Source organism: Setaria italica, chromosome II, assembly GCF_000263155.2.
Source record: "Setaria italica strain Yugu1 chromosome II, Setaria_italica_v2.0, whole genome shotgun sequence".
Lineage (NCBI taxonomy): Eukaryota > Viridiplantae > Streptophyta > Magnoliopsida > Poales > Poaceae > Setaria > Setaria italica.
Window position 1 is genome coordinate 42,695,696 of NC_028451.1, and position 25,686 is coordinate 42,721,381.

A 25,686-nucleotide genomic window follows, 5' to 3' on the forward strand; every position below is an offset into this window, starting at 1 on the left:
GGAAGTTTGGCACATGAAATGATGAATTAAACAGGGATTAGGGGCTTAAAAAGGAGGTTTAGGATTGATTTGCGATAAACCAGGGACCTATTTGTGAATACTGGACCTATTTGTAAATACTTTTGGAGGTGGAGGGGCTTATCTGTGAATAGGTTTATGAGAGTGGTGGAAGGACCTATGTGCAATTTGGGAAAACTTGGGGTCAGATCAAAAATCTGGGGCACCTTATCTTCTTCTCCCCAGGAACAGAGAGAGGAAGAGAGGTGGGGTTGGGGGCCGGTGGCGGCCGGCCGGTCGGACCTCGCCGGCGGCGGGCCGAGTGCCGGCCGCCGGCGGAGGAAGGGGAGGGGGCTCCATTTTGCCCCTTACCTCGGGCACTTGGAGATATGAGAGGGGCAGCCGACGGTGGTCAAGATGGTGGCGGCGCTCGGGCGGCGCTCGGGTGGCGGCGGCGGTGGTTGGCGCAAGGGGTGGAGGACGGCGAGCTAGAAGGAAATTGGGTGGTGAGGGAGGCCGGTTGTGGCCCCTTTTATAGGCCGACGAGAGGGGGGGCTGGCCGGCGGTAGGAGGCCGGTTGATGGCCGGTGGTGGAAGCTTGGCGGCACGGCACCGGTGGCGTGCCGGGGCAGGGAACTAGGGGCCGGCGGGGTGGCGCGGAGCGGGGCCGGAGGCGGGGCTGGCGCAGGGGAGGCGGGTGCGCGGGGTCGAGGTGGTCGGGCGCCGGAGCGGGGCGGCGCAGGTGGCCGGGGCCGGGTCAGGCGCGCGGCCCGAGGGGAGGCGCCGGCGCGGCCGGCGCCGGGCCGGGCGGCGTGGGTCCCGAGCGCGCAGGGGGGCCGGGCGGCCGGCGGTATGGCACCAGGGGAGGTGGGCGTCGGGAGGACTAATGGCGTTGGGGCTGGGCGTGCGGGCGCCCAGGAAGAGGAAGGAGGAGGAGAGAGAAGAAGGAAGGAGGAAGAAGAAAGAAGAAGAAAAAAAAGGAAGAAGGAAAAGAAAAACAAAAAGGGAGGGGAAAAAGAGAAAGAAAAGAGGTAGACCAGTGGTGTTCGCGGCATGAGGTCGGAGCATGCGCGCGGCGTCTGACGACGGCACGCGGCGGAAATTACGGGCACGGATAAAATGATGGTTGTCGGCTTGGGTGCCGGGATGGCGAAATCGCCGGGAAGATTTTAGAATTCCGGGAGCTCAGCGGTAAAAAGATTTTGAAAGCGATTTTTAACGGTGATTTTAGTTGGTGATTTCTGCGGATGTTACAGTTGAGGCTTGGTTGATAGCCTTATATTGCAAGATTGCTTGAAGTTAAAGATGAATGTCACAATAAGGAATAGTATGTGGATCCCATGATAGCTATGTGTGATATGTGACAAGCAAATTGAAGTAAAGATAGAGGCATGATGGCATTGGTATATTAGTTGGTCTCAAAATAAAATGAGAAGCTTGTTATGAACAAATGAGATATAGATGTCAAAAGAAGATATGATCTCAAGTGAATTTCATTCATGATGTCAAAACATAGCTAGACTCAAATGCGGCAGTGATTGATAAAGAAATCAAGCAAGTGATTACCAACGAGGTACTAGGCAAAGTTTGGCCAAGTAGTGACTTGGGCCATGAGCTTTGCTAGGGTGAAGTGGCTAGTGCTTGGAGGATTTTAAGGTATCAAGTCAAGCCTTACCGAGTATAGCAATGGGAGGCATCAAATGTTTATTGAGTCATATGAGGAAGTGACTTGTGATAGAAAATTGGATTTCATTCATAAGCGGTTGAATATTGATCCAAGTCACTAGCTCAAGGTTGAAGTGCTCAAACCAAAGAGACAAAGATGGATGTAGCTCTCAAGTAGATATCATTATCAAAGTATGGCTTGGTTCATGATAAAGAAGCTCAAGAGGATGTGTATGGTATTTATGTTTTGATCTTGAGTATAGGTGTGTCGTACTATCAAGAGGGATGTATCACACGGTCATTTGATAAAGTCTCAGTGCTCAAGTGTCCTATGTGAGGGATGAGAGACACAAAATCCATACGTACACACTAACGGGTCAGGAAGTGGCAAAACAAGAAGTTCCGGAGTTTCCAGAGAAGTTTCCGGAAGATTACGAAAGTTCTAAAGTTTCTGGAGAAAGTTACAGAAAACTCCAGAACCAAACCCCTAATGGCTAGTTGGTTTGAAAAACCAGAGGGTTCGGTTTTAGAAAACCGAAAGTTTCGGTTTTGGTTGACAACTCTAACGGCTAGTTTTTGGGGAGTGGAGTATTTATACCCCACGATCTCCTCAGCGGCTGGTTGCTATTTTTGCAGTTGCAGGTGTGCTTCCTGCTTGTTCTAAGCTGAACTAAAGCCAAATAGCTCTCCCCAACCTCTCTTAGTGAGGTAGTGTGATCTTTGATAGATCTTTTGAGTTGGGTAGTGGAGAGGAGTTATTTGAGAGCACTAGAAGAGCACCCATACACTTGAGCACTGGTTTGCCTTGTTAAGTTTAAAGTGAAGCATTTGTTACTCTTGGAGGTGTTCCTCCTAGACGGCTAGGCGTCGCCCAAGAGTTCCCAAGGTGTGGTGAGCCATGGGACAGTTTGTGCAGGTCAAGCTTCACCTCTAAAAGGGAAGAAGCTAACTAGTGAAGTGGGGAAAGGGTTGAGTGCAACCCGGCTTCTTGGAAGCACCCAACAGAGATGTAGGATTTTCCCGGGGGTGAATCTAAACTTCGGTGAAACAAATTACTGTGTCTTCTCATTAGTTTGCTTAGTTTTGCATTGCACTTCCATTTCATTGTGATCTCATAATATTGGTTGTTCTACTCGGGTGTTCATGTTTGTGAAGTGCAGTAACTTTGTGATCCTACTAAGATACACCATCTGAGCATACTCTCTAAACTTGGTTTGACCTTTACCTCACTTGCAACGCATAAGGTTTGGGGGTCCTCTCTGCCCGAGCCAAAACCGGAGGTTCCGGTTTTGAACCCGGAAGTTCTGGTTTCTAGGTAGACAATTTTTATTCCGCTGCTTAAGGCGTATGTTTCCTATCCTCGAAGATTCCGAAGATTTCTTCGTATATTCTGTAATTTGCGGAATCTCCGTACATATTTCTGGAATAATCCGCAAGTCACTGGTAAATTTGTTTTAAGTGGCGATGATTTCAGGTTACGCCTATTCACCCCTCCTCTAGGCGACACCAAGATCCTTTCAATCCCTAAGGCAACCCCATGACCCTATATAGACATAAAATTTTGATATATGATTATTTAACTACCGTCTACTCCAACAAAATCATTATTGTGGCTGAAGTTAGTAGACACACATATTATTATCTTACATCCACTCAATGTCTGCAGTAATATACTAAAGTGAGGTTCTACATGAATTTGTAGTGCTCTTTGTTCTGGATGGTTGTTGAAAATGGGACTGTTCCTTAGTAACTTGGCTGATCATGTATTGCACTAGGCCAACAGAATGATTACAGCTGGCTGAATGATTTTTTAATTGGTCAACTACCTGATTAATCTGCCTGTTCTTTCTTGCTACCTGGTCAACTACCCGATTAATGTCGTTTTTCATATGCATGAGTGTTAGCACCTATTTTTCTTGCTACGTGGTTGAATGATCCTTTTCTTTTTTGGTTAATTGCTGATGAATTCTTAGAAATTGGACATGTAGATGAACATGTGTGATAATTGGAGCCAAATTAATTACTGATGCTCTATTAGAAATAGCATATCTTGCTTCTTTGATGTTAATTTAATCTTATCATGGGATTATTTAGCTCCTGACTGTGTGGTGACTGGTTTGTGACATGATCAGCAATGGATTAATAAAATAGTAGATTAAGTTTTCATTTATGACTTTTCAATGTTGACTATTGTTTATTGTCTTGTTTCAGAATCAATGAAAAGTGAGGTGTTGAAGAACATGAATAGGAGAAAGAATGTTGGAGGAAGGTTGGTAAGCTTGAAACCAAGCTATTTTTCTATTCAGTTTTAGAACATTGTATTTACTTGTAGTATGTATTTGTGTGGCTGGTATGCTCGACCAATTTTTTATTTTGGTTATATTGTTACACCACCTGATTAATTTTTTCTCCTACATGTGTATAGCATAGCTATGATTTTCTAAGGTGCTGCTAGCATCATCTTTATGTATAGTTGAGGTCCCTTAGTTCATGTTCAGAATTGATTGTTAGAACCATCAGTATGCCTTGTTTACTAGTTGTTTTGATCTGTCTTAGTTAAATGTAATTAGTTAACTTTACTGTAAGGAAACATGCATTTTTATTTATTAACTAAATTGAACTTTAGTTAACTTTGGCAGGATGTAGTAACTCCTATATTGATACATACAGTTGCTTGTTGCATTGGTTCTGAAGTTCTTGTTCTTGTGTTGGCTTTGATTAGAGGAAGAAGGGATCATTCCAGTATTAGAGTTTTCTGGCTGTGCTATGTTTGCGATGTATGTTTAGCATGATGGTGGTGGTGGCTGATTATTGTTCATTGTTTTTTTTTTCAGAATCAGTGAACAATGAAGAGCATGAATAGGAGAAAGAATGTTGGAAGTAAGGTGCTTGGCTTATTTTACTAGCTAAATCTCTTATACAGTAATTAGATTATGTGGCAACAGTTGAGTTAAAAGCAGACTTTTGTAGCTAATTAAGTAGATGCTTAAAACATGCAAAGAGCATATGTTCTTTTAATCCAGCTGGATGCAAATGTAATATAGTGGTCTAACTATATGTATCATATGAAGCCCAAGTCCTGCATTGTATCTTATTTATCAAGTTGCTATTTTTTCTAATTTTTCTAGATTTTTCCTTGATTTTTAGGTATTTTTTGAGGTATTTTGTGAATTGTGGGCTATTTTCGGTATAGTGTGCACAAGAGACTAGGGGGTCCTCCACTGAAGTTTGACTCCCAAACAGTGACATCGGAAGGGGGCGTTCTCTCCTGATTTAGGCAGGGATGCGCAGGCCTAGGATAATTAAGGGTGGAGGTTGTGCTGCCCTGGATAGACCTAGCCTGAGCTGCCAAAGTAACCCTTAGTATCACTTTGCATGGCTACAATACACAAGGGGGACAATCTAGCCTTTCCACAGGAATTGGCAATCCATCTCTCTCATACATACTTGCATGCACCTCAAAATGGTAGCTGATTAAGGGGAGGCTCTGGGATACATCTATATGTGATACTATGGTTATGTCCATCTATTGCAACAATAATGTTGGCTCATCTATGGATTATCAAAAGGGGTACCTAACTCGCAGCGCCAGATTTTCTTTATCGTTCTAACAACACTAGGGAGATTATTATTTACAAAACCAGGGCATGGTTATTGGATTTGGGTAAGGATGGATCTTGGATTCTCTTTAGGTTTGGCATTAGCTACTGCAAATTAACCTCATGAGGCAAGGTGCATGCATGGCATGATGATAGGAGTGGCTAAAGGGACCTTGATTAAACTACCGAGCGAATTCATTTCATGGAGCTCAATGATTGATGTCCAAAGCGTATCATGAGGGAAACTTGAGCCCGGAGGCATTAGCCTAGAAAGAAAGGAAATCAAATCAAACAGTTTGTTCTCACATGAGGGTGGGCCCCATGCCACTTGTCCCAACGCCTCCGCGAATCGCAAACCATACCGTCACCGACAGGCGGGGCCAGACCAATGCCGCCTCCTCATGGACCCCACATGTCATTGGTCATACACCAAGCCTCTACGTGGGATGAATCGTACGCATAGTGGCGCCCGGACAGTATTAGCGGGCAGCTAATCCAATCAAAGCAAAAGGCCAACGCTTGGAGCTGCGAGCCAGCCGTAAACCCCCTGTTGTCTAGCGTGTGGTAGCGCTAGCTAGTACCCGTACTGCTGCCACTTGTGCAGTGGTTAACTAACTTAACCCTGGCCATTGGTAGCGTCAGATTAGGTTGCTTGCCCTCTCCCCTACTGATTAGACATGTTAATCGATTGATTAAGACTAATTAGCGGATTGATTAATCGCAAAGCGCCCCAGCTTTCTGCATATACTAGACAATTGCCTGGCCATTGGGCTAGAATGGTTTGCTAATCCTGCAGTCTAATCGGATCGCTTGGCATCTTGTGCTGTGCAGGTGCGTCACTTGGATGGCTTCGTCGGCCGGTGCCCGCAGCATGCAGTGGCAGTGCCTGGGCTCCTTGGCCGTTTGCCGGTCAGAGGAAGGTTCTTGCATTGCGTCGTCAGACACGGGATCAGATGGAGGATTCGGAGCATGTTGTTCTAAAGTATTGACATGCTACGAGACTACAGTGCCGTAGCCTGTATTAACCATCATGTGACCTTGATGGGCTCTAAATTTCTCTCCTCCTCCCCCTGCAGTCATATTTCTTTATGCAAGTTTTGTCTTTGAGCTTTGGATTTCAGTATTTTGGAAAATGGTATACAGCCAAAAGCAAGTGAAAAGATTCAGCAATAAAAAAGTTAGGCATCAATAGAAACAGCAAAAAAAAATATAGGTAGGGGAAGAGAATTTGTTGATCCTAATATTTTGTGGCATGCATGGGTTGGAAGAGAATAATGTGTGGTAATACTTGGGTTCATTAAATTCGGTCTAAGCAAACACCGACCCCTTGGAAGGAAGAACGTCGATACAAAGTTTACATCTACAAATTGTACGGAAGAGATGTATCCAGCTCATAATTAAGAAGAGCTGCAAACCATCGAGGATTAGCTGTTAAGTACTACTAGCGGGTACGAGATTAATGATTGGAAAGCCCAAGCTTTTTGTCCACGACATGCAGCCTTAATCCTTCTTGTTTATGGTAGGACGTAGTAGGAGCTGTAATGTTGTACCACAACACACTACAAGCAACGGAGCAATCAATTAAGCATGTCCCGGTGGTGTCCCCAGACCACCATCCATCTTAAGATGTTAAGAACTCGAGCATTTCAAAACCGTTTTGCTACAAACATGATCAGAATTTTCAGAATGAAAAAGAGAGAGGGATCAAAAATTCCGAAAAACCGTCATCTCCAACACAGGGACCGCAGGCTGCTGCAAGAAGCACCCCAACCACAGTAACTCCGTACACGGTTAGTGAGAACAAAAACAAGCGACGACGAAGGAAAGCCTTTGCGGTGCCGTGATCCACGCTTCCCTGCCTTTGGCATCACACACAATCACATGATCTTGGATGAAGATGAAGAAGAGCCTGAGCGAGAGCCAAAAGCCCGCATTAACGCCACAAAGGGATGAAAAGGTAACCTGGCTTTTGCCCCGGAAATCTGCTCCGTTCCGGCTCAGGGGTCGAAAAAACGCTAGGAAACGGCCGTCCCCACGCCGAGCGAGAACGCTAGCGTCGAAACGGAACCGGCGCAGGGGTTCGTCTTGTTGCCATGCGCCTTCCTGGTGATATCTCTGCAGGATGACCGTGAGCCCGTGACGTCAGCGACCTAGACGCTATATACCGCTACACACACCTCAAGTAAATTTTTCTTTTGCCATGGTAAACGATGCCTTTTATGTATTTCGAAAGGAAAATGATGCTATGTGTATAGAGAATGTATGGATTTTTTCACTGCTATTGTGAAAATTTGGCCGTCTTTTGCATGCAGTTAACTTGCCCACCGCGTCGATTCAACCTACTATTTTTAGCGGCCTGTTGGCAGATTCCGTGTTACACAAACGCCAAAGACCGAAGGGCTCCGCCAACAGCAATTGCCATCTCATGCATGCCAACCCCCAATAATACACATCTTGTGCTGCATGTGGGGCCAGCTGGGACGTTGGCGATTGGACCAGACTGCCCCTGCCCAAGGATACTGGTCACTGAATGTTGTACGCCTGATGGTGTCCTGCTCTTTTATTTCGTTTCGCAGTCTAGCTGCCAAAATAATTCGACGTGGAAAACAGAATGCTTTTATTTTGAGTTGTAGGTGCCAACACAGTTTACTAGTACAACTACACCTGATAAAAAAAAAGAGATTGATTTTGGGTCCAACTACACTTGCTTTCCTTTGATAGCTTCAGTAGCCTAAAAATATTAAAGTATTATTTACTTTCTTTGAGGGGGACTCAATATTTAATTAGCTTGTAAGCCATGAAATGTAGATAATGAAAATACATCAAGTGGCTCAACTTGAAGCTCCCGTTTCGGATCCATCACTTCACTGTGGGTTGCTCGTTGCTTCTCTAGCACTCTCTTGGAGGCCCCAATCTCCTACTGGTTTGTAACTTTGTGCTCAATTTCACAGATACGAAAATGACATGTACATTGCACTTTAAATGATACGATAGTAACAGTAGAAAAGGAAGTGTACCAAGTTGTGTGCGTCTTTTGAAATTATGATGCTTGTGCGTATAATCTATTGCTAGTCGTGTAAGTTAAACATCCTGCAAATCCCATTATTAGTCTCAACAAAGCCCTGATCGTAGGGGATTTCTTTGCTAATCTTTTAGCACAAAATAAGCCTACAAAGACAAAGAGATGAATTATTGCCTCTGCTTTCAAGTCGCCATCAAAATATAATGGGTCGATATGCATGAATATTTCTATTAATCATTCCTAACGTGTGTTTTTATCTTGTAAAAATGACATCGTTCTAGAACAACCCGTACATCATTTAGCTCAGTTAATCTTGCAACTCACTGCTAATAATACGGATCAAGCCAACCATGGGCCATGGCATGTCAAAGTCACATGATCCCAAAATCCCGTGGTGACCTACAACATGCAAGCAACAATGTGACAAGACATTGTCATGGTGTATATGGTGTGATAGCAATGGAGGAAATTGCGTGGGATGCACTTGGATGAGCACTCTAATAACACTATTTAACTTTAACACTTTGATAGAAGAAATACCGTGCCAACTATTATTTGTAGCAATATTGAGTAATGTCATAAATAAGATGCATTAGGTCCTAGATACCTATTCGTATGTATTCATTGACTCGTTATATAGTTTCATGTATCCGGAGTTCCAGACCGAAGCCTACAAAACTATTGATCCTTATGACGAAGATGGTAGTGTGACAAAGTCATAAAGATAAAATAGAGCAAACGAACAAACCAATCCGAACATCACACGTAGACACACAGATGGTGCGATACTAGTTATCCAAAATAAAACATGTAACTTATCTGATAGAGTAATGCATAACACTTAGAACCGAACTTCAACCAACATTTGATTCGATGAAAAATTACTTTATTTATTATCAGAGTCCGTACATCATTAGAGTCCGTACACCATCAGAGTTCGTACGTTGACGTAACAAAGTGACATAAACAAAATACAACAAAGGAATGAGCCAATCCTAGCCCTATGCGCAGAAGCCGCCAATGATTCATTACCGGTTATTTGAGCGAAACGCCTAATTTGCTCGGAAGAATAACACGTGACATTCGAAACCGAAACTTTAGCAACCAACCGTTCCAACGTGCAAATTTGTTTCCACCGGTAAACAACATTGCACACATGAAGCCACCCAACCACATTTCTTTAGGAAATGAAGGAAAAACCCCTAGAACCAATTTCCTTCCCAAATTTCTCACCATATCAGCCAGGGGCAAAACTGTCATTCGATCCCAAGTAACAACCCCAACGAAAAATCTGGTTAAAACCAAAACCATTTCTGTCAGGGCGTCACAATTTCCAGGCTGAGTTTGTTTTGCCTTTTCTTCCACAGTTTCAAATCCCCCATTCTCCTCCCTTAAAACCTCCCCCTCCTCGTTGTCCTCCCCTCCGCCTCCGCCCTCGCCTCCACCCCCCACCCCATCCCCTCGCCGCCGCCGCGCGGGACCCCTCCCATGGCAAAGCTCCCGCCTCTACCCTCGCCGCTCGCCGCTCTCCCGATCCTGTGCCTCCTCCTGCTCGCCGCGCCGCTGCCCGCGCTCTCCCGCGACGCGCCCAGGGACGCCGTCTCCGGCGCCCCCCGCGCCGGCAGTACGATACACCAGCTCCTGAAGGATCACGGCCTCCCCGGCGGCCTGCTCCCGCGGGGCGTCAAGTCATACACCCTGGACGAGTCCAGCGGCCTGCTGGAGGCGCGGCTGTCGGCGCCTTGCTACGCCAAGTACGACAACGGCGACCTCGCCTACTTCGACAACGTGGTGCGCGGCAACCTCAGCAAGGGCGCGCTTCGCGGCGTGGAGGGCCTCTCCCAGGAGGAGCTATTCGTGTGGCTCCCCGTCAAGGGCATCCTCGTCGCGGGCGAGCAGCCCGGGGTCATCGTCTTCGACATCGGGTACGCGCACAAGAGCCTCTCGAGGTCGCTCTTCGAGGACCCGCCGGAGTGCAAGCCGTCGGCCGCCGCCGGGATGAGCGCCGCCGCCGCCGCCGCCAGGTGGAAGGACAGGAAAGGTGAGATTCTGGCACGCCTCTCCTGTTTCAGATTTGTTCGTGGCAAGGCTCCCTTCTCGATTTGTTAGGAACCTCTTCCTCTCTTGGCCGGTAGGTAGGTGGTTTGTTTCGTCGTTCCCGTTCCGATGTCTACTCGATGGAATTCTATCCCAAGATTCCATCCACTCGCGTCTGAAGGTTTTAGTCGAATTCATCGAATTTAACCTCTGATTCGATCTTCAGTTCGCCCGATTGGATTCCGAATCGGTTATAAATCTCAGCCAGGTCGGTGAGATGCAGCTGCAAGCCTTGGATTCCGCGAGCTGATTAGAGTTTTAAAAATGTGCAAAATTGTTTCGCGTTTCTCGGATCAGTGGGCGTCAGTTACAAGTTGGCGAGTGGGCGGTTCTTTCTTGAGTGGATTCGGTGAGGGAGGGGGAGAGATGGAAAGATTGAAATTTGATGGCGTCTTGGAGTTGGAAGCTTGTGGAAGATTAATTCTCGCCGTGGGGGTGGGGGAGATCGATTAATGGCTTCAGTTACAGCTGAATTTCAGGGCATTAACTCTGCAGGAAACTCCGTTCATCTGGTGTTTTGCAAAATCAAAACCATAGCTTCAGTGGAGTTCAGAGCCCTTCAGGAGCATTTATTAGCATTTTTTAGTACTACATAGTATTTACCACGGCTACTTCAACATTGATAAAATTCCGTCATTCTGGGTCTAGTCACAAGTGTTCGAATCAGCCAAGTTTCGTATGGTGGATTGGAGCTCGGAAATTACATTTACCTAATGTTTTTGCGATTGTCTGTTGCCATCAGATTCAGGTGCAAGAGCCCTTGCTTATGCTCTTGGTCAGATCACTTGTAGATAAAAGGTGGCGACTTTGAGTTCGTTGGTGAACTACAATTTGATAATTGCGATGATGTTAGGGTCAAGTTGCTTGTATGCTCCCACAGGTGTCAAGAGGAGTATAGTAAGCATTAGATGCTTGCACTCCTAGCCTTCTCTGCTTTTGAAGCAAAGATTTTTGCCTGATACAGGCTTTTGTCTATCTATCAATCTCATTAAGAATCCAATTTTTTGTTTCTCCTAAACCCTTCTTTTCCGAGTTTGTTAGGGGCAGGGCTGTTGCTTTTGGACGCACTCCTCCTTTGCAGATTGTTATCTTTCCATGTTAGAATGTGTGTCTCGTCTCATCACATGTCTCCTTCTGTGGCTTCTTTCCCTGCTGCTGCTGCCTCCATTGGAAAATGGAAAGCTGGCGCAGGGAACACGAACGCTGCAAGAACACACATCTCCATTACTTGGAAAGGGTGGAACAGTGGATGGTGTCATGAGCTCACTTTGTTTCCCCCGTTGGCTAAACTTCACATGATTGATGTGAACCCTAAAGGCCTAAACTGTGCCTCAAACTCCGTAGGAAAAGAAAAACTAATAGCTGTTCTGGTTCTTTCTACAGTTCTAGTTCCGCTTTGCGAATGTTTTTAGTTCCTTATTTACTTATTCAACAACAAGGGGGGTCTAGGTCTAAACAAAGCTACTTGTTTTGCAGGTGTTCCTCACCTGAGGTTGAGGAGAGAGGTAGCTGGAGACGGCCAGCAGCTCCAGGAGCAGAGGTGAGGACTGATGAGTGATAGAGCGTGTGCTGCCTGAGAGAGACAAAGAACACCGAGGCAATGCCGAGCCAGTTTTCCCCTTTGTAAAATCCAGTGGTGTGTGAGAGAGAGTGCTGCTGATGCTGCAACAAAAACAACAACTGCAACTACCTGCAGAGGTTGGAATGTATCTACTAAGGCAGATGTGGGTACTTTTTTGCAGTTCTTTTCTCGTTTCCTTTTTTGCCCTCTCCTCTTGTCCGTGCACCTGTGTGATATTAAGTTTCAGTCATGTGTTGCAAGCAAGCAAGGAAAAAAAAAATAAAAACAGAGAACAAGGAAAAATAGTAGTTGGCTGAGAAGTGCCGTGCCGCCAATTGGTGGCTGTTCCGGTCTGGTCTTTGAGATTCTTCTCCCCCCCCAAGGGAGAATGGAAATTCTTTGGTGAGTTGGTGGTGTGTGTGCCAGCTCAGCATGGAGTGAGCTGGGCACAGCCCATCCCCCATGTGAGCTTGTGTTGGCTGGTGGTTGGTTGAGTGCTCCTCCTGCCCCTGGGATGGATGGATGGATGAGTACATGCACAATCATACAATATATACTCCTACAATGATTCATTCAGCTAATAGGTTAGGTTAGGCCATAGGGCTTGCATCGTACATAATACATATACATATATATATATATATATGTATAAAGAATTTTATTATACATGGTTTCCTTCCATGTCTCAGTTATGTGGTGTGCAAGTCTTGATGAAGGTATCCATCTGCCTACCTGTCAATCAGTCCATCAAGTGGCGGTATTCCCTTCATCAGTCGTGGAAAAGGGGATTATTCAGCGTGCTCCCTCGCCCAAGCCTCCCTCCCCATCCATCCCCTCGCGTATGGCGTAGGCATGATAGGAGGGGGAGGGGAGGGGCTGGATGTGTGGAAAGGGATGTGAATTTTGTTTTGTTTTCCTTGTCCGTTGTCCCCCCTCACTGGCTTCTCACTCACCCCCATGTTCTCCTCCTCGCTTTTAATTGATCTTGATCTTGAAATATCCGTCTCGCTTGGTCGATTGCGTCATGGCTAGAGGAAAGGAGGAAAAGAAAAATATCTCGTTTTGCGTCCGTATGGACTCTAGAAAATTCATTATTATTAATTAAAAGAAAGAAAAGGCGACCGCATCGCTTCTTTGACAAGGTAAGCACTCGTCGTGATTATTTTTTTTCGCCAGATGGATCTCGTCTTTCGGTGCTTTGATTGCCTGACCGTAGCCACGGAAAAGCAGGGTCGTCCTAGGATAGGATCTCTGTTGCTCCTCTGCAGCAGCAGAACCTTCTGTTCTGTGCACGCATGCGTCAGCAGCCGGCTCAAGAAAGTGCGTGAGAAAACAACGCTGGATCGCGCATGCAGATGCGCGGCTGCTGCAACGCCCACCGTCCGTAATCCTCTGCCAACCGCGATCCAATCCGCTGCCGCAGCCGTCACCTCGATGTGCCCGGGAAAGCAATCACCACGCGTAGTTATCAGTTTGCCCAGTCATGGCGCGAGCAAGGTTACCACATTTGCAGCGCCGCCGCAGGGGGTTTGTTTGTTTGTTTTCCTAGACAATGTCAAGTGGGATGGATGGCCTGAATGCCTGAACGCCTGATGGTGGTAGCATAGCATGAGCATAACCCTGGCCGAGCGCTTTGTTTGTTGCCCTTTTTTTTTTGATACGGCGCGCAAGGAAGGGGAAGGCAGAAGGCTAGCTCCTCCCCTGGCCTAATGGCACGCGCGTAGGCGCACTAAATAATTCTGCCCGCCGCTGCTGCCGGCGGACCGCATCATGGCCTAGGGACCCCGGACCGAACCAGGCGCAGCCGCGCGGAGGCCCCCGTCCAGGACAAGCGCCGCGCTTCCGGCGTAACTTGGCGTAGCATAGGAATGCCAAAAAGGGCTCGGCCGAATGATTCAGATCTCCCTCAAAGTCTCAACCTGGGGGCCGCCGCCGCCTCCCGGCTCTGCCACGGCGCCACCATGTCCACGCCTGATCCCTGTCAACTTGCAACGGATTTCCCAGGCCATCCGTATAATGCGTGGTCAGTTTAGATTTTTATTTTTATCTTACCCGCATAAAAAGTCAAGATATTTTTAGCTCTCTTTTTGACTGACTGCACGAGTGTATATTGTGGCTGGTATTTCGATAATACTAGTAATATGGCCGTTTTTTACGGTGGTCGAGGTGGCAGCAAACCACCATGGTGGCGTACGTGCCTCGGACCAAAAGTGCCCCCCGGCGAAGCTAAAGTGTCCCCAGCGAAGCTAGGGAGACGAGGCGCATGATGCCATCGCACATCAGGGCACGGCAACGCGCAGGGGCGGTGGAGCCCCCGGGCGGGGAAACCATCCAAAAGCCTCGGCATCGCACGGCACAACGACCGCACCACAGCGAAAACTAATGCATGTACGCCGCCTGGCTCAGCGCCGGGGCGCTACCCAACCAACCAAGAACCATCCCAACCCTGTGCTAGCGTTGCTTTCACCAGCACATATTCCGAAGGAAACGACCTGGACGGCACCCATCCCCGCCGGGATATTCCGGCCGCGCCGGGCTCAAGGATGCAGCAGCCAGAAGCGACAGGGGATGCTCCTTGGCATGCTCGACAATAGTTGTGGACAAGTTTCGCTTTCAGCTGGTACACCGTTGAAAGATACATATATATACAAGAATGCAATAGGACTGCGACAAAAGGACGGTTTGGAACTAAGGGTAAATACAGAAAGGTTCACATCCATCTTTACAGACGAAATCCGGCACACAAACTATCTGCGATATAGCAGTCGGAATCACACGAAGCGCTCTCTAGCTCAGGGTGGCAAACAGGGCCACGTTATTTCGTGAGGGAGGAGGTTGGCGTCTTGAGTCTCAGAAGTCTGGTCCTTGCTGGAAGAACTCTAGGTCTGGGTGGGTGCTCCCGCCAGGAGGCCGCCTTGGACGCCTACATCAACAGACAAAAAAGAAAACATTTAGTTTGCATGACCTGTTCATCAGAGATTTAGATTTCAGATGCTGATTCCGCAATCAAATGGACTGGTGGATAAGCATTGACAGTTTTGGTATCGCTCAAGCTTCCAAAACGATCAAGGAGAATATGCAGTTATATAGGATGTAATTGTTCTAATATACCAAAGGATGTAGGATAGTAACCTGCACTAGGAAAGCATAGTCAGAGAGCCGTTTAGTTAATTATCCATGGGTTTTAATTAAAGCAGCACTGAGTTAAACAATAGGCAAAATTGGAACTTTAAATGGGAAAGAATCTAACAGAAATGCTACTAATGATTAGCTTACCTAACAAAGCTTGATGGTTCAAATCCTGGAACACCAGGTGGGCCAATTGGATCATAGCGACCACCCGGTGGAACACTCCTGTTTTCAAACACTCATTTCCATTCAAAACTGAACAAATAAAGTACCACTAATGATTTTTGAAAAGGCCAAATTTAGTGAAACATGAACAGAACATACCCAGGGCCACCAAATGGGGCAGGGAAGGGATTTGAAGGAAAGAAGCGTGGATCATTCGGACCTGTTGTGTTGTGTCAAAATAAGGATTAAGATGACCGAAGACATGCACAGGCATAAAGTGAGCAAACTGGAAAGTGTTCAGTAGATGTAATATTACCAACATGCATGCTGCCACCACTCCCAATCCCACTGCAAACGAAGAAACAAAAAAAGGTATGTTTAACTATATATGAAGACACTGACTTATAAATGTTCTAAATGAAGTTTCATGGTTGAAGACCATACCCGTGAGGGTAGAAGCCTGCACCAGGCCCAGGAAACAGGTCATCAGAACCAAGTGGAGCTATTGGAGGATATATTAGGCTGCACCGCAACATACATACAAAATAAAAGCAGATTAGCCATGGCCTATAAGCAAGGACATCACTGCAAACCACACAGAACTGCCAATAATAGCAAATAAATAGTATTTATTAAAACAGCTCATGTGTCTATTAAATACTTATTAGGCATTCTGTGAATCTGTTAAGTGCACTGAACAAACTACTTTATGGTCTAATGGTGCATATGTACCAAGAACCAGTAACTAAATACTACATTCAAAAGTTCGATCATTAGTCACTCCAGACTTCCTACCTCCATGAGCTAGATTTTCAACGTACAACTTCTGGTGAAAGAAGATGACATATAATAAGTTTGTGAAAGAAAAGGCACTTGATAACATCATTTGAACAGAAACACAAGAATGTGCATGCTTTTCTCTATGTACGGTTAGTGTGCCTGGGAACATTTACAAGTCAATTTAATCAAAGAGCAACAACAGGACCCAAATAAAATAGGGCCAAATTTTTTATAACAGACTGAAAAAAAGGGTATACAGAGGTTCAATCGCCCCAACTCACCACAGGAGCTGGAAGAGAAGTAATAAGCGATGGACTTATGCACATACGCAAATAAAAAATAGATGAAAAATGTATAGGATCATACCTGTTAGGGTCAGTAGTTCTAGGACTTGGATTTTCAGAGCTGGAAAAACACGTAGTTAAAAGTTGTTAACCAAAAGAGCAAAAAAATATTAGAAGAATCTACAGATTAGACCAACTACTAGCTAACTTTGTTTTCAACAGTTGTAGGATATGAACCCGAAAATAAAAAACAGCAGTAAGGTAAAATTTGCTCTGATGTAGGTGCAAGAGTGCTGCCAAAAATAAAAGCAACATCATACCTGTGTATTGATGAACTGCTCTCAGCATCAGTGTTCTTGGCAGCAGCATCAGGGTTCTTACCAGCCACAGCACCATCATCCTTCCCATCCAATTTGCACAGCACATTTGAATTCACAGTCTCAATGAGGCCTGCAAAATTCTTGTACATATCCCCATAATTCTTGGGCTGCTCTTCGGAGAAGAAATCTTTCACGCTACATATAAGGTAACACTGTCAAAACAGAGACCATAAACTGGACGATTCACATAAGGATTAAGGAATAGTTCAGCAAAATAGGGCTCAGGTATGCCAATGCATTTTTCTACAAATTTAAGGTACATTATATAATACATCACATATGTATTACAGAACAAGTCACAATTACTCATTGCATCATATCCATAGCCCTTCCAAAGTAACTTGGGAGCCTAACTTCACCATCCATTACTAGAGTGGGCATACATAGTACTGTTCAGAATAGTTGTTTGTTGCAAACTAATACACTAAATCAAGATCGTTGCAGAAATAATGTTTTCCAAGCAGAGATGCATGATACAAGAACATATTCCCAAGTAAAAATATCAATTACTACAAGATGCATGTGTTCGTAAACAGCATAAACCATGCTTCTGGCTGGTATATGTACCAAAACATGACATGACTGCCGCATAATTATTTGTAGATGGGTGCTGCTGCTGCTCATTAGTTAATATCCTATGCTTATAGTTCATAAATCATATATTGCCCTAAAACAGTGAAACCAAAGAATGTGGCAAACTAAATGTAATTGCAGGACATTAAAAAAAGTAACTGCAGGGTCCAAACATACTTGATCTGGATATTGTACGGGCCCTTATCTTGTGCCTCAAGATCCAGAACATCAACAGCAAGTAATTCACCGATCACCAGACATTTCACTAGCACCCGTTTCTTCTTGCCTTTCTCCTCCTTGCTATACAAAAACGCGTAGCAGTTCTCCATGCTGTTCCAACCATCGATTCCCACCTCCTCATCACCTGAAATTAATTTAAATTGTGCAATAAAGATATAGAGCCTAAAACTGTTGGCCAAATGACCACCTTAACCAGATAATTTTAACAAGAGAGAAAAATTACTGAAAGATAGAATTCCACTCAGCCTAGTGCTTTTAAAACAGGGATTATTATTCATGCATTATCAGGGGCCGGTCTGCCGCACACCCTTAGCTGATTCAACATGTAGAGTTAGCCCAATAATCCTTAAGGTAGGCAGACAGCGCGCAAAATACGAAGTTGGCTCAATTATAAGAGGACCAGCAACCTCTTTGGGATGATCCTTGATCCAACCTGTGCATTATACCTCTACTTCTCTAAAACTAAACCCATTATTTCCAAAATTGCCAAATGCCAACCATGACACCCACTAATTGCTGTCTAAGACCCTTCCACTTTAGAATCAAATTAGTACCAAGGATACGAAAATCAGATTACTAAGTTATGTCCAGGCAGCATGGTCAGTAATTGGCGGTAACTGACCAGTGAAATGTAGAATCAGGACTAGTAAATTTTTCTTCTTAGGATTAGTTGCAGCCTACAGGCACCCTGCTAGCATTTACAGCAGTTTTGCATGACCGTCAGACAGGGCTACAGTGATCTCTTTGAAAGGAACTGAGGCAATAAGCTATCACATGCAATCGCTATAAATTCTGTACAAGTGAAATAAAAAAAAAAGTGAATCCGGGATCAATCAACCATCATATTTGGTGAAGCTCCGTGCGTTGCCCCATAAATACCAGAACCTAAACATCAAAGGGCGACCAACCGACCAACCGAAATGTGAACCCTAAATCTGGGAGACGCATAACCTTACCAACCGACCGCGGTACGCCGGTACCAGAGACCAGACTGCATGAACAGGAGCCCTAGGGAAGCAGTAGGGAGCTAGGTCGGGCGGCGGGGGAGGGCGCACGAACCTGAGGGCGGGGGGTCGGTGAGCGCGTCGGGGCCGACGGCGCAGAGCGAGTACCCGGCGGCGAGGAAGGCGGCGTGGGCGGCGAAGGCGACGCCATCGTGGGCGCCGCGGAGGGCCGGGCGCGCCGCCCGCACGACGGCCATCGCCGCCGCGTCGGTCACCATGGCTTCGCGGGCGCGGCGGCCGGGACTCGGGTTCGCCGGGGCGGAAGGCGAGGCGGGGGTCGGGGACTCAGTGGGGGTTTGGGGGTTTCCGGAGAAGTCAAGCGCGCGCGGCCGCTCCGCTTGCGCCTCTGACGATGGGCCTCGTTGCTTCTACTAATTGCGCCGCTGGTGCCACCTTCTTGAGACGCAAGTAGGAGGGTCATCTTGTCAAACACCTGGTTTCCTAGTTCCGCTTCAAAATCATCTTATCAAACTCCTTCAACTCCAACTATACCAATTTTAGAAAAAAGATTGATCTGGAGGGCAACTCCAAAGTCTTTTTGAGCTCCTCAAAGGGTGCTCCAAAAACCTACATACTTTTTTTTGAGTTGGGTGAAAATTACCCACCAATACTAATATTGCTCAAAAATCCACATACTGGGTGAAAATTACTCACCAATACTAATATTACTGGTACCCTTCGGGGAAAAAAAAAAGAGCCAGTACTGTTCCACCCCTCGGTTCCCTCCCAACGCATATGTCGCGCCTCCCCCTCCCCTCCCCTCCTCGTGAGCGCTGGCCCCTTGCCTGGACCGTGGATCACAACCGCGCCGCCATGGCCTCGGAGCCTCTGCTAATTGCGCGTTCTAAGCCCCGTAAACCGTGCTGGTGCACAGGCGGTGTGGTTCGCCGGCGCCGGTGATGGCCTTCACCATGAGCGACTGAGCTCCCACGAACTGAGGAGCTCGACATCATCAGCATCCTGCACACGGACGCCGGCTACGGCGCGGCCACGTTCCTGCATCCTGGACCACTGGTCAACGTTGCCTCTGGTGCGTTCGATGGCGCCGGCAACGAGTCACTTGATTCGATCCACGCCACCGTGACCGAGGCAATGGAACAACCGAACTTTTAGGCAGCATCTCCCAAGTCTGATGGATGAAACTACTGAAGCTTCTAGTGGCGGCGCCTGAAAAACGTGCCTTTTTCGCTGAACCTGAAGAACAGCAACATGAAAGGCTGAAACTAGTGCATGTGCTTATCTGTTCGTTTCAGCTTATAAGCCGGCTGAAAAGCTGAAACGGCTGATTTATTATGTGAGAAAAAATACTGTTTGATGGCTGATAAGCCGGCTGAATAAGCTGAAGCGAACAGGCCCTACACTAAAGGTCGATTGGTTCTGCTGTTCTGCAGCTTCTCGGCCTCGCCGATTGAATTCAGCGCGAGGAGGGGGCACTGTTAAGGTTGGCGTGGTTGATTTTGTAATTTCATTTGTTGCTACATATTAGGTATACTAAATTTTTATTGGAACAATGCTATCTATATTCTCCAATATAAAAATTATCCATAGGTAAAAATAAGATGAAGCATACTAGAAATGCGCACAGTAGTACCTCTGTAGCGGCGCGGGAAAAAAAATCATCCAAAGGCAATAGTGATTATTCCCACTAGTTCATACAATTCCTGGAGCTGGATTTGCATCTAGTAGCCAAACAGGTACATAGTTCCTATTTTTCGGGGTTGGTGGAGTGAAGAATTTGGTGAAACGGAGAGCATTCCTTAACAGGCCCTGAGAATCAGCGCCGACATTTCCAAGATGGGCAGAGCGGTGTCGTCGCGTAGCGGCGCGAAGGGAAACCGTCGTCAGTCCATTCGCGCGGCCCATGAACAGTTTCCACATTTGGGCCAAAGTGGCAGGCCATGCTTGCGCTCAGTTTGACGAGGCGCGCGCGCACCGCGCCGCCCTCGCTTCTGGGTGGCCTGGTTCTTATTAGGCCCAAGCTTCCAACCACGCGCTCCCCGCCTTCTGGTGCATCTGTACTGCATTTCTGCAACTCTGCATCGTCTAGTGAAGAACAGCAGAAGATGCACCACCTGATGAGTCCTGAATCCCCTAATCCATAATCTGAATCCTGAAGGTTCATGCTGTGATATCACATCGTCAAGAGAAGGCCCGCCCATAACCTACTTCTCTAAAGGATTTCATGGCGATGATTTCCTGAAGTTGATAATTGATATATAAACTACCCATGGGGATAAATGTTTCAGAAAAGAAAGTAACAAAAAAAAGAAAAATTTTAGGTGTCATTTCATCGAAGAACAGTGTCAGGCGAGGGCCTAGAAGGTCCTTCCTAGTGATTTGCTTCACTGTGAAGCCATCAAGTAACCTATAGCAGTCTCCAGTACTTAGTACAGATCAGTTACACCAACTGAAACGGAAAAGGTGGCCCGAGTCTTAACTGAACCAAGATCGATCGGCTGTCTGCAGACTGCAGCACGATCTGATACGATTCGTCCTCGCCACCGGAAACCAATCAGCTCAAGGCAGGTGCGCGCACGGTCGAGTTAGTTAAAGCCGGTTGATCGATGATGCATGGGAGGGACATCGCAAGAACGATGGTCATCATTGCACATGCTCAAGCTCAACTGCTCGACAGATGCTGGCTACGTGTTCATCGTACAAACACCGCAACATTGATGCCATTTTTTCTTCAACTGAACTTTTTGGTGTTTGTTTTGCCAGCATCAATGGGGCAAATTCAAATCAGATAATCACTAGCAAATCCACTTGGCCAAATCTTAGAGATGTTGGGGCTGTTCACCATGAATATAATGCAACATTGTTGCCGCTTTTGTCCTACTGATCTTGAGGTGTTGCGTTAACAGCATCAAAGGGGAAAGTTTAGTTAACCATGGACAAATCCGATTGCCTCAACCCCACCCTTTTTTTTAAAAAAAAAAATCAGAACACTGGCCTTCAAGTACCATTTTCTCTTTGGTGGAGACAACAGACCACATGCCTGCATTTACTCCCAGATCGGGAATCATCTTTTTAGGTTGTAGGATAGCAGTTCTCATCGCCGTCCAGCTCTGAAACCAATGCCTTGCGATCACAACTCAGCCGTCCAAACTATGGGCAGCTAATCTCTTAGTAAGTTCATGCAATTGATCCCATGGACAATGATCCCAAGCAGAATTGAAGCACCTTCTGCAAACCGAAGGATTTTGGCACAGAAACCATCTATATTCGTCACAAATACTTGTTTACATGTTAAAATGAATCTAAGTGGGGTTACACTTGAACCCCATATACCCATCCTCACTGTGTGTATGTGGAATCGAACGATTATTTTTTTTTCCTTTTCTGCAGAAGTCGTAGTATGATGTAGGAGTAATGGAGTATAGTCGGGCCTAGCAATCAGACTTTTGGCTCCACCTCCACGTTCTTCTTCGTCCTCGTGATCCGGAGGTAGCAGAAGATGGCGACGACGATGGCGGCGGCGAGCCCCGTCACTATGATCTTGCCGCCGGCGAACGTCCGGTCGAAGGGGCTGTGATGGCTGTGGTGCGAACCCAGCGGCGACCCGGCGAACCTTGACTCCTCCAGCAGGGAGTGCGCGTGTAGCACGGCCGGAGCGGAAGGAGCGTCTGCTACCACGCTGCTCATCGCGCCGCCGTCCAAGAAGACGGCGAACGGCCGCGCCACGACCGCGGTCATGGCCAGCTGGCTCGACACCAAGCAGAAGAGGATGAACCGAGGCATCTCTTCAGACTACGAGAGAGAGAATCCGAGGAATGATGTCTAGAATGTAGAGTAGGAGAGCAAATTGGTGATGCAGAAGCTCTTGCTCTCACAAGTCAGCTTGCCCGATGTGCCTGGGATGCCATGGCTGGGAGGGCTGTTATATAGAGGAGATGGCATCCGGCAAGTTGAGCTTGCTCACTGCCCAATGATCAGTTGGTTAAACAATGGTGGGGGTGTTGGGTTGGGCAGAGGCCGCATGGCCATGCGCGCACCCACCCTTTATGGATCTTGATTTCCCAGTCTCTCTCATGGCTGGTGGCTCTAAAAAATGATAGGAGGGAGGTGGCTTCTGGCAGTTCTGGGAATCCATGTGGGGCCAGCCACTCAGCAGTGAGGTAGAGCATGGAGCTCTGACCTCTGAGTGCATCAGCGACTGACATCTGGCCGGATCAAAGCCTCTGACTGGATGTTATGGAGGAAGAAGAAGGATCGGAGCAGCTCTGCGTCAGCAGCTCAGCAGCATCCAGATTCCATAACCAGAAGTCAGCTTTGAGGCTACAACTGTGTCCAGCCAGGTGGGGAGCCTTGGAAGCGGCAGATGGTGCCTAGCTTGCAGGGCCTTGTGCTCTGCCCAGCAGTTGACGATGAGCTTGGGGCGGGTTCTTGGAAGGTGAAGCTCGGCATGCGGCGGTCCTTGAGGCCTGCAAATCAGGAGCTCTTGTAGCATCAGAAAGGAGGAAAGTTTCTCGGTATCAGTGGGGGCGATGCATTTTTTGTCGGAATTGAAAAGTGAAGTGAACTCAAGGAAGCAAAATGTTGTTGTCTTTTCCGATGGGGTTTTCCTCGGCCCTCGCTCTGGTCCACGCCGCGGATCGAATTGAACTCAGCTCGCGGAAATGAGAGATAATAATTTGCACAAAATTTATCTGTGACACAAGTTTAACAGGAATGAAGGAACAGGTGCAGTAATATCTTTTTTCTTCACACTGAATCCAAAAGTGGACTTTCGTATATCAATCAGGCTGCGCCGTCCGTTAACCTATGACCATGTGATCCGCGAAGATGCTCCCATTTGTTTATCGCGCATCCATGCCACGGCATGTGTGGAGGAATCACAGGACAGGGTTTAAACAGCAGCTCAATTTTATAGGAATTTGCTCGGAATATAAATTGCTGGTGTCTTGCAGGGAGCAAACATTGGAGGTACAGCGCCTGTTTGCAGATGGCAGGTGCTGTGCTGCAGGAGAGACACCATTGTTGAATTCGTTGCCTCCTGAACTGAAGATGCCATTTTACCTCGTCTGGATGCGCAGGACAGGAGGTAAGAAGCTTCTGACTGCTTGCTGTGTCTGGAGAACGCATGTCAAAGAAAACGTAAATCACTCCATTTCCACTCTCCATTGTTCTGCTGTTGTCTAGTGATAGTTGTTTGTTTGACAGAATTCGTCTATACATACTATTCATTGTCGGAGTCTCCACCTTTTCATTCAGACTGATTCTTACGGTCTGCTGTTAAACCTTACTGACATATTTGCCTAGTGATTTCTCAGCAGTAGTCAGATCAGATAACTCTTTTTTTTAAACGAATTAAAAAAATTTTGAAACGAAATCAGATCAGTTAACTCACTTACCTGGTACTTGCAAAGGAGCAATTGTAAAAACAACCAGAAAAAAAGTGCATAACACTGCTGAAATCTGGACATGATGGATAACATCTAAACAATTGTTTTGTTATATAAACAAAACATCAAGGAAGAAGACACTCTGAGTCTGAATTTTCATGAATGTTGTTCATGCTCATGTTCCTCCAGCTGTTCCCTTTCGTAGATTCATTCTAAAAAATCTAAGAAGCGTCCCTTTCTGGATTGAATGGAATTGCGATGAAGATTGACTAATCAGGACCAGCGCCACGCTTGAGAGCTGAGATATATAGCTGTCAACAGCAGGCCAACACGCATGGTGCCCATAATGTCAACTTCTCTACCAGGAATGATCGACAGAATCAAAATCAAACCAGCACACGGATGAGGAAGAAGCTTCTTCTCCCCCGCCGACGAGCACTGCCGGGGCCGACCGGTCCATGACAACCAGCCCCCTCGTGCAACCAAAACTGCACAGATCTTCAGAGGCATCGATTAAATATTCAGACAGTTCTTTCTCTGAACCACTGGACGGCAGAGAAGGCTCAAACATGAGCTGTCCGTGTCCATCCTTTCAGGACCAATGATTCTGGCATGATTAACCTGCCGATCGATGATCCGGACATAATTAACCTGCTCCATCATACGATCCGGACATTATAAACCTGTGCTCGCCATTCGACATAAAGTGGCGGTGTCAAAGTGATTGATCTTGTTAAGATCGCCATTTGGGAGCAGATCTTTCTACCATGGAAAAAGCATCCTTTGTATCTTGGTCATCATCTGAGAGATTCCTCGATGCTGCTGGCTCAGGCATATTTTTGCCGTGGGTTATTGCAAGAGGGCTTCGTTGACATTGGCACCATGAGCTACACTGCACTGTGCTCGTCAGATGCAAAGTACATTTGGCTCGGCTGGATGTACTTTCGCTGTACTTCTAATGCACTGCTGCTCCTGCTCTGAACCATGTGATCAACTTGCGCTTGTCTCTGATATGTATTACTCAGGTAGTCAGGTGAAAGGTTCAGAGTGTCAACGGTAGACACCTAGCTGCTTCAGTATAAGATGGATTTGTATCTAGCTTCCATGTAGCCGACTTGTCGGCGTCGTTGTAAGGTCACACTCCTTTTCCGTATGATGAAAAGCGTGTCATGCATGTTCTCGGGAAAAAAATATCATATGAATGTTACAATAAACTAATTGATTCTTCGTAATTTCGCAGGAAAGTTCCTTAGCCTCAGTTGATGTTTTCTTTTTGTCTTTGAAGAACACTTCAACCATCCTCTAGCTTATAAGAATTATATAAGTGAGGTTCGTGAAGAAAAGTTAACATGTGTTCATTAATTGGGCAAAATGTAACTAAAACTCCAACAACACACCACCGAGCCCCAGATTGGCAAAACAAGCCAGTGACAGTGACTCGTGAATAATCAGCTCGAATGAGAACACAGATCATTCAGGTCGACAGGGAGAATAAAAACGATAAAGATTTTGGAGAATAACAGAGCACACTTAATCAGCAAGTGCACATTTGTTTGATACAGAATTTTAGCTCATTTTTTTTGGAATTTCGGTATGTCCAAGTTTTATATACGTTTTTTTATACAGCAGCTTAGTTTATATTTTGGTAGTGGATACAGCAGTTTAGTCCATGTATTTTGGTAGTGGGAAGCCCTAAATAAAGTGTGCGTAACATTACTAAATTTACTTCTACAAATCATATCCATAGTTACCATGTCTTTTTTTTCCCACTGATGTCAATCTTAATTGCAGTTTCAGCAGAAGATGTTTACGATCGCAATACAAACACTTTGGGCTACACTTGTG

At 46.3% G+C, this 25,686-nt stretch overlaps 3 protein-coding genes across 3 annotated transcripts; 1 reads left to right on the plus strand and 2 right to left on the minus strand.

The window, feature by feature from the left end:
* Nucleotides 1–9,627: 9,627 nt before the first annotated feature.
* LOC101761690 lies at nt 9,628–12,261 on the plus strand. Its single transcript, XM_004957900.2, has 2 exons — nt 9,628–10,324; nt 11,857–12,261. The coding sequence occupies exons 1-2, from the start codon at nt 9,772–9,774 to the stop codon at nt 11,922–11,924; spliced, it is 621 nt and encodes a 206-aa protein (XP_004957957.1). The 5' UTR covers nt 9,628–9,771; the 3' UTR covers nt 11,925–12,261.
* Nucleotides 12,262–14,535: 2,274 nt separating this feature from the next.
* Nucleotides 14,536–18,871, minus strand: LOC101762104 (probable proteasome inhibitor). Its single transcript, XM_004957901.4, has 9 exons — nt 18,552–18,871; nt 17,430–17,616; nt 16,620–16,814; nt 16,382–16,420; nt 15,680–15,757; nt 15,552–15,583; nt 15,395–15,455; nt 15,218–15,295; nt 14,536–14,864 (listed from the first exon to the last, which is right to left on the minus strand). Exons 1-9 carry the CDS (start codon nt 18,712–18,714, stop codon nt 14,792–14,794), a joined length of 906 nt encoding a protein of 301 aa, XP_004957958.1. The 5' UTR covers nt 18,715–18,871; the 3' UTR covers nt 14,536–14,791.
* Nucleotides 18,872–21,670: 2,799 nt separating this feature from the next.
* Nucleotides 21,671–22,477, minus strand: LOC101762517. The gene has a single exon (XM_004957902.2). The coding sequence runs from the start codon at nt 22,235–22,237 to the stop codon at nt 21,893–21,895; it is 345 nt and encodes a 114-aa protein (XP_004957959.1). The 5' UTR covers nt 22,238–22,477; the 3' UTR covers nt 21,671–21,892.
* Between the last annotated feature and the right edge of the window lie 3,209 nt (nt 22,478–25,686).

What these genes read in the sequence shown, in the direction of transcription:
- LOC101761690 (XM_004957900.2), top strand. Translation starts at nt 9,772, where the DNA reads ATGGCAAAGCTCCCGCCTCTACCCTCGCCGCTCGCCGCTCTCCCGATC. An exon ending in CAGGTGGAAGGACAGGAAAG is followed by an intron (nt 10,325 to 11,856) that starts GTGAGATTCTGG and finishes CTTGTTTTGCAG; the next exon opens with GTGTTCCTCACCTGAGGTTG.
- LOC101762104 (XM_004957901.4), bottom strand. Translation starts at nt 18,714, where the DNA reads ATGGTGACCGACGCGGCGGCGATGGCCGTCGTGCGGGCGGCGCGCCCG. An exon ending in CACCGACCCCCCGCCCTCAG is followed by an intron (nt 17,617 to 18,551) that starts GTTCGTGCGCCC and finishes AATTAATTTCAG; the next exon opens with GTGATGAGGAGGTGGGAATC. An exon ending in AGCAGTTCATCAATACACAG is followed by an intron (nt 16,421 to 16,619) that starts GTATGATGTTGC and finishes GTGTTTTTCCAG; the next exon opens with CTCTGAAAATCCAAGTCCTA.
- LOC101762517 (XM_004957902.2), bottom strand. Translation starts at nt 22,237, where the DNA reads ATGCCTCGGTTCATCCTCTTCTGCTTGGTGTCGAGCCAGCTGGCCATG.